This window comes from Limulus polyphemus, unplaced genomic scaffold, assembly GCF_000517525.1.
Source record: "Limulus polyphemus unplaced genomic scaffold, Limulus_polyphemus-2.1.2 Scaffold3721, whole genome shotgun sequence".
Taxonomy (NCBI): Eukaryota; Metazoa; Arthropoda; class Merostomata; order Xiphosura; family Limulidae; genus Limulus; species Limulus polyphemus.
In genome coordinates this window covers 98,502-107,349 of record NW_013669331.1, presented here as the reverse complement: position 1 = coordinate 107,349, position 8,848 = coordinate 98,502, and the positions used below count along the sequence as shown (strand labels likewise).

The window sequence follows — 8,848 nt, the reverse complement described above, 5'->3', positions numbered from 1 at the left end:
TCGCGGGTATGATGTGAAGAAGAAGATCGACTTTGTTTTGACTGTGCACAGAGTGAGGCAAAGTGACCAAATGAGTGAGTGAGAGGCAACTGAGAGAGACAGGTGTCTGACTCTGCCCTTTTTATGCTCAGTTGAGGGACTTCTAGAATGTCCTAGCAAACTGAGCACATGAGGGTTTTGTGATTCCCGGGTGGAGCAGATGAGCATGGGAATGAAGGAAAAGTGGTGCTATTTGCTACAATTATATCGAGAACAAATAATGTATATGAATAACATATTTGGAATTTTACACCAATACAATACAGTCAATGTTTGAAGTTATCAAAAATGTATGAAATTTACCAATTAAACTGTCCAAGTAAACTCAATTTCACAGCATAAATCTATTGCACTGAGTTGTATTGAGATATTACAATCTCAAAATCTAGAGGTGTCAGACAAATTCTGACTACATTTTTTAAACCAGAACCATCAAATTACTCTAAATCACTTGAGTTTTCTCCAGTATTAAATTTTTGTTGTCCGGTATAATCTGACATAGATGAAAAGAGAAAATTTTAAATTAAAATGTTGTGAATTGATAGCTTACCTGTTTATCATACTATATAGTCTGAAATATAATAACAAAACTACACTGCATTTTATATAACTCACCCAATGAGCTATCTGAACTAGAAGCATTATTCCTGTTTGCAAGAGAAGGTGTTCCAGGAGTGACTGACTGAGCATGCTTTGGTCCCTGTACTGATTCTGACGACTGGTGTCCTGAATACTTTCCTGACTGACAATTGGTGGCATTAGCAACAGGCTGGTTCTGGGTAGCTACCGATCTATTTAGGTTAATGTGGTCATACCTAAAGATACATTTAAAGAAAAAATTATTGTACCTCAAATGTTTATTAAAATCACATTTCATTCAGACAAATATTTTTGAAGCAAAGCTCTAAACGTAATAATTAATTCTAATAACTACAACTTTTTGTTTCCTCCTTTATGGGCCACATGTGGGAAAATGAGCCACCATTAACAGAGATCTTGATAAATAAGAAGTCACCTGATGCTGGAATTAAATCTCTAGAAACAAAAGGAATTTGTAAACAAATGTGATCTCGTCCTACCAGAAGTCTTATTGATACTTCTCGTTGTATGTTACACACATTCTCTCAGAAGCCTTATTGATACTTCTTGTTGTATGTTACACACATTCTCTCAGATGTCTTATTGATACTTGTGGTTGTATGTTACACACATTCTCTCAGAAGCCTTATTGATACTTGTGATTGCATGTTATCCCAATTCTATCAGAAGCCTTATTGATACTTGTGGTTGCATGTTATCCCAATTCTATCAGAAGCCTTATTGATACTTGTGATTGCATGCTATCCAAATTCTATCAGAAGCCTTATCGATACTTGTGGTTGCATGCTATCCAAATTTTATCAGAAGCTTTATTAATACTTGTGATTGCATGCTATCCAAATTCCATCAGAAGCTTTATTAATACTTGTGGTTGTATGTTATCCAAATTCCATCAGAAGCTTTACTGGCATTGTGGTTGTATGTTATCCAAATTCCATTAGAAGCCTTATTCAATAGGACGGTGACATAACTTCCATGCACATTAGCTCCCCTTAAACACTTGTACTTGAAATAACTTCATTCTTAGATAAGGAAAGAAAAAGTGCACCAGAAGTGGGGAGGTCAGGTGGGAATGTGTAAGGAGGTGAGTAACTACCTGAAATACATTTTTAGATTAGGAAAATGTTAACTTCCGAGATGATACCACACCTCTACTCACACGGTAGCTAGAATCTCACGTTTAACTAGTGGAAGGGTCAGTGCAAATTGAAAGCTAGATGAGCTCTCTTCAGAAACTCCCAAAGGGGAAAGTCCATAGAGTGTGACACACCAATGGGAGACCATGTCAAGTGAGAAGAGTCAAATAAGCTCCAAGTGTCACAGGGAAGGGCATATTAAAAACAATAACCATCTGATCACTTGCACACAACCTCGACTTAACTGGATAGATTTAGGCTGCAGAAGGACAGCACACAAGCTATTTTGAAGGGTCACCTGCACAACACTGTCTTACTTCTCACCATATGATGCTAAGCTGAATCAGTGAGGATCTCTCCAAGGTCCACCAATCCAGTGGCTAGGAACTGGTAAGTTGCAAGGATCTCCCATGCTCTACAAGAATAAGGGGAAATTCCCATTGGAAAGACCCAAGAAAGTGTCAGGATCCCCATCAGGCACCTTCCAGAAAGGTATTTTATGGGAACCAGTGCAATGAATGACTGTGAAACCCTATTTAAAAAAAAAAAAACTGGCAAGCACAAGACAAAGAATTGGGCAGACATTTCTATCAAGCTGGCTTTTTTGCATGATAGCCTATGGAATGGTATGGTGCTGATCAGGTAATGGAGTAGTATTGTATACCACAAGAACACCATTAGTGATCTAGCAGATCGCCCTTCCTGAACAGTGACCATTGATAGAGCCAGGGCAAATAGACTGAGTGCTTTCTGTTACTCCTAGCTTGTTGCAGATTTGTGGAAATAAACATACCCTGGGAGGCAACACCAGCCACCTGGTGAGATTCTGTTAGATGGAAAAGGAGAGAAAAAGAAAACACACTTACTCATCTCAAAAATGGTGGGTTGATTGAAGAATGTCAACTGGAGAGAGAGAGACAAAATAGCTAAATAATGAAGATGAGGATCAAAGAATGTGTGAGAATTATATATATATATATATATGTATGTGTTAAATATTTCCTTTCTTTTTCACCAGAGGTGAAATTGAAAAGAGATTCTGTGACATAGAGGCTTAATGCATTCTTTGATTGGCTGTACCCTCTACATTATTCACATACTTAAATTAATTTTGGTTACTGTAAGAGGGAAGCATCTGTGATGGATATCAGAGGTGGTGGTATTGGCGCAGTCCAGCCACCAAGACAACTCTTCAAGGTGTGAAGGGTGGTTCTCATTTGAGTATGATGGATTCCGAGAAAGATTCCACAGATCTTGCAAGGTCCAGTGGAGGAGATGCACAAGTGATTCCAGGTATGCCGGAGTCCTCAAAAGCAAAAGAACCTCCCAACTAGGATGAAAATGAAAGTGCAAATCTAAGTGATTAGATATTCAATAGTCCACAGGCTAAGGTTTAGCCCAACTGAGACGAATGCTGAAGAAAATGAATAAAAATACTAAATATTGGGTCAGCATGAGAAAGGATTTGAAAAGCTTGACAAGTCATCCAAGTTGTGTAACCTTCTGCAGAATAAGAGACATATAAGAGAATTAAACTTCTTGAGAAGGGGATAAGTAGAAGCCAATCATCCATGTATAAAAGAAATCTCAGCCCCAGTCCACGAAGGTGGTGAGTAAAAGCCCTCATGTCCCAACTGCATACATAAGGGGTCAAGGTTATGCGAAATGAAAGAGCATGGAATTGAAAGACCCGATTCTGATGGACAAATCATAGAAAATGTCAGTAGGATTGGATTATAGGGTTACTTCCAATATGTAAATCTTGGTCATCCATAGCTCAAATGAAAATGTCCACTGGAGAGAAAAGAAATTCTCCATCTGGAACCATTGAATGACCAGAAACCAGTTGAGAGACAAGAGGTGAATAACTAGATGCTAGTTCCCAAAATTCTTGTGAACCACAAAAAAGCAAAATTAAAAAACTCAGAGATGGGATGTAAACCTTCTTGATGGTGTGTTTGGACAAAAGATCTCACACCATACCTTTGAGATGTTAAAGATAGGAAGGGCTGGGGGGGATGAGAAAAGAAAACAGAAAGAGGGGGAAAGAAATGGACAGAAAAACCTTTGGTGAGAACCTAAAGAACTCATATGTCTGAGGTTATTTTGAATACAAGTGCATAAGGGGAGCTATTGCACATGGAGGTTATTTTACCCTTCTATTGTGGATGGCTTTTGTCACATGACATCATCATGCACCAGTGTAGTTTATATTAAACATGTGAATTTGAGGTGGAAATTAGCTCAAGGCTATTTGGACACAAATCTTACAGGCAAACGTACAAAGGATATAACTATTCTGTGTGTGAAGGTGAGGTATCTTAGAAACAATTACAATAGCATTACTAAACAAAAATCAAAGAATAAAAAACAGACCTGTCAATAAAAATACAAAACTATTATTACCATCAAAAAATCTGGTGAAGAAACTTCATGGGAAACATGCATTGAACTTGGACATAGCATGAATTTTAAACTCTTAGCAATAATTGGCATGATAGATCATGTTGTAAATACTGGTGGAAGTTGTAGTTCACATAGACATCACCTGGAAAAAAACTACAGTAATGTACAGTAGAAAGTTAAAGCTAAAAACTTATTTACTCAGCTTGTTAACAAACTTGGTATTAATTATGAAAATACTTCTGCTACAGTTATACTTTCATAAAAATATAAAACAGAATACTTACTTAATTCTGTAAGAGAGTTTTACAGTTTAGAAAAACTTAACAAATCAAACTCTTTGTTTCAGAAAGATTTTGGACCACAGGGTTTATTTACAAACATTTAACTACTGAAATGATAAACTAAAACTACAAAAATTTAAAGTTAATCAACTGTTACATTACAAATATTCACCTTAAAAAAAAAAAATCACCTGCAACGATTATTAAAAGCACAACGTCCTTGAAGATAGTATCTACAGATGGTGTCTGGCCTTCCTAACGTTTGGTCATGGGAGAATGGACAGCTGCTACCTTCTCTACAAATACCATTAGCAAAGTACCTGGAATAAATAAATAAATAATTACATAAATTATAAGTAATTAATTGATTTATTGCTTCTTTGAAACTTGTATAATCTCTACATTTTAATATTTTATTAATAGCAGTTATTTTCTATCATTTTTCAATCTTATAATTCTTCCTTGAGTGGTACATTAAATTTATGACTTTTGCAATGCAATCCATACAATGGCTTACATTTATGTATATCACGACGTGCATATAGGGATGTGTGTCTTCATATATGTAGATTTATATAAATAGTGATGTACTTAACAGTAGGTAAATGCTCATCTATTTTATGAATAATACAAAGGTCCTTAAGACATTTTAACAGGTGTATCATTCATATGGGCAGATACACACATCCCTTCTTTCTTAAGTGAAAAACAACAGTTGTATGAGCTGTTGTGTAATCAATATTTAGCACTTAATAATCTTAGGTAGATGACTGGTCTGATACTTTTAAAACTTTTAAATATAGCCGGTCTAGTTTTCAAAACCTGTAAAACATTAAGACTGAGACCTTCCGAAGGTTGGTCTCGAGGCGTACAATACTGGTGTCCAGACTATCTTCTTTTACATTACAATTAAAAAGACTCACTGGAATCATGTAATTCTGCAAACTCTCTAAACTGCTGCACAATGTCATCAGCATCTTCAGCATTCGCTCTGTGGGCAGCTTTTAAACACTGTAGAACAAACTTAAACCTGGTTGCATACAGTTGCTGCTTAGAAGTTGGGGATTGATACAAGATTGAGTACAAACCAATTTATACTTAATTGGAGCTTTTTCCAGCATATCCTAAACCAATTAAAGAAGAAACTGTTCACACTGTAATCTGAGTTTGAGAGCTTGGCGTTCACTGATACCATATGTTTTGTTTGTAGTATTAAAAAGATCCTTCACAAAATTGACTGCAACAAAGCCAGTATCAATTTTTCTTGCTTCGAGATGATTGGCAGGGTCTTCTACATTTACAGCAAGCAACTTCAGAACTGTATTTGTTCCCTTCGCAACGTCTGGTTTACAAATCTTCTCTAACAAGGTTCTGATAAGTTTTTCTTGATCTTGTGATAAAAATGGAAATATTCCCCTATCAAGGAAATGTTCTAAGGGTTTGGCAACGGAAATATAACAAGCAAGTTTGGCACGTAGTAGTATATTTTAACAAGCTAGTCTAGCTGTTTCAAATGATTTTGTGTTTGGGGGTTTAATTCTCTCTGTTTCAACTGTTGCTATATAACACTCAAGTGCTGAAAGCATATCTAATGCCTTTTGAGCAACAATGACATTCTCAATACATCAGGGACTATAAAAAGGCTTTGGATAAAGTCCCACTTCCTGGATAACCAGTTGTAACGTTACTGAAATCAGCTCTGCAAGATGGTGTATCATGGAAGAGGATATGCAGATAAAATAGAAAGTGACTAATATCCCAACTTGAAGCCTTTAATCCTGCTTTGAAACTGTTGTGAAAGATATGAATGCCACAAGAGCCTGTGCTCAAGACACAATCATTGTGATCTTTGGCAAGACTAGTATCCAATTTTTCATATAGGCTCTAACTAACATGGACATTTGAACGAGGTTTTAAAAGCCCAAATTTCCTAGAGAATCATAAAATGAGTCCAGCAAATTGACAGATGCAGCATGACCCAGGAAACTGGTGCTGTAGTATCTCGACATGACAAAGTTAACATCCCAAAACTGTAACAGAAAATCTGTTTCTTCTGAGGCTGTGTTTTGGAAAGGGCATCTTCTTTCTTCTTAAGTTTTCCCCTCTCATGTGACTATGCCCACAATTGATATGTTTATCTCTTTCATACACAAACTGCTTGATGGAAATTCTTGCCTCTTTTGATCCACTTCCTAAATTTATAATATGTAAGCCAAACAACTTGAAAGATGCAATTTCCAAACATCTGAAAAGAGGCTATGAAAAGCAACTAAGAAAGAGGTCATGTAAGCCTATATCAGTGTTTGGGTGTATGAATGCCAACCACTTAAACAAGCATCAATAGTAAAACTGACACTTTTACTAGAATTGACTATGAAAGAGTTCAAATTACAAAACTGGGATATAGACCATGGTTGCCCTAACTTTCATCCATTATGTATTTGGTGGGCTAAACTTACACTAACAACAGGAACTTATGATAACTAATCATAAAATGAAGTGAATGAAGGTAATGATATACGAATATTTTCATCGGTGGTAGATTAAAATTTTTCAAGTTCCACAAAAAAACATACTGATAGAACATATATTAACCAGAAGTACATTTTTCTGGTAATTGCTAAATGGACAAACAAGGAATAGAAATTACCTTGTTTATTCACCTAACTCAGAAGCTGTTTTCTGTGCTCCATACCAACTGTTTGGAGGTACTTCTCTTTTGTCACAGGAAGGCTACACAGACTGGAAAAAATAAAACAGTTCTCTAGGTTCCCAAGAAAATCCTTCTGAACACAAAAATGTGTGAAATGAGCCCAAAACATTGGAATTCAATCTCATGTCCCAGATCATATTAAAAGAATATTGATTATTGGAGAGATATTTTAAAAGAGTTGCTACTGTGTTTAAAAAATTTCTTCACGGTGGCTCACTTTCAGAGCAAAATAAGAATGGTTTAGATATCCTCAAAATGGCAGTTTTATGACATTGTTAAAATTAATTGCTAAATTTGATACATGCTGCAAGATATGGAAATGTTGACAGTCTTGTCTTTCTTCAAGAACTTGCAATGAATTCATTCACTTGATGGCTGCAGAAGTAAAATGAACCATACTCAAAGAATTCAGAGATGCAAAACACTTCTCTATCGTTGTAGATTCTGTGCCTGATACATCTCAAAATCTAGATGAAATGGCTTGTGAAATGAAGTACAAAGTTGGCTGTAAACTGGAAATATGGAACACTATTTCTGGCTAATGACAAACTAGATGGCAAAACTTGAAGAAAACATTCTTAAACTTAAACTTTTAAAGCAAAAAAAAAAAGAGACATAACCTATAACTATTATTTATATTGAGTTATAAGGCAAAAGATAAGAATTTGTTGTCTCTTTTTGTTATAAAACAGCATTCTTCTGCAATTTTGGCACAGATTGTGGTACAAGAAACATTTTCACATTTTTATTATGCACTAACGCAGTACAAAACGTAAAAGTATCTTGTAAGTTGTACATTATCATATCACTATCAGTACTAACAGTAATACTAATGTCTCTACTATATGAGTGAAATTTTTTTTAAATTAAATTTTGTTAACTTACATTGTAATAATGTTTAGCAAACTACCAGAAAGCGCTCGAGTCATATTTATAGGGGTTTTATTCAAAGCTACGGTACTCATACTATTACTAGTCACAGTTAATTATCATTATGTTAATATTACAAATTAAATCATACCACTCTGATTAGACAGTCTATCAAAAACAGGCTATGTAACAAACTGTACTATTACTAATATTAATAATAGTATTAATCACTTGTAGTCGTAATATCTAAATCTGCAACAACGAATAACGTTACGAGTTTACGACTACGAGGTTTAGGCCTATTTCTAAAAACAATTATATATATTTTAAATGTACATTACTACAAACATTACTACAAACTTTATCTTACTTATAAAATATTACAAATGTATCTTATACATGACTGTAAGAAACAGAAACGCAAAAAATTAGCATTTACTTACCGACACAAAATTCCAGAAAACCCACCTTCCGCCATATTAATAAAGTGTTTCAAGTTTATTTTTTTAGATGGCGCCTTAAATTTTCTTAAATAACAGACCATAACTTCAGACGAGGTGAATTCATTAAGTTAACATCATATACGGCAGAGATACAGACAATAAAGAATTGGTTGCAAAATTGCCAAGGTATTATATGAGTAAACAATCAGCAAACAGCTAATGAACTTGAACTCGCAATTTAGGTAAATGAACCTTATTTAAAATACCACGCTCAACTGTGTAGTTTTGTAATCATAGTTCAAAATTTTGCGCACATAATTTCTTAATTCCCCTTTGTTCTAAGTTTTAAGATCTGGCGAA

At 35.0% G+C, this 8,848-nt stretch overlaps 1 protein-coding gene across 1 annotated transcript; it reads right to left on the bottom strand.

The window, feature by feature from the left end:
• Positions 1 to 654: 654 nt before the first annotated feature.
• On the bottom strand, positions 655 to 8,553 carry LOC106469918 (probable E3 ubiquitin-protein ligase makorin-2; the record flags this gene model as incomplete). The annotated part of the gene is made up of 3 exons (XM_013930436.2): positions 8,489 to 8,553; positions 4,654 to 4,782; positions 655 to 854 (listed from the first exon to the last, which is right to left on the bottom strand). Coding segments are annotated over exons 1-3 (364 nt in total), but the record flags the coding sequence as incomplete, so codon positions are not given.
• Positions 8,554 to 8,848: the final 295 nt, after the last annotated feature.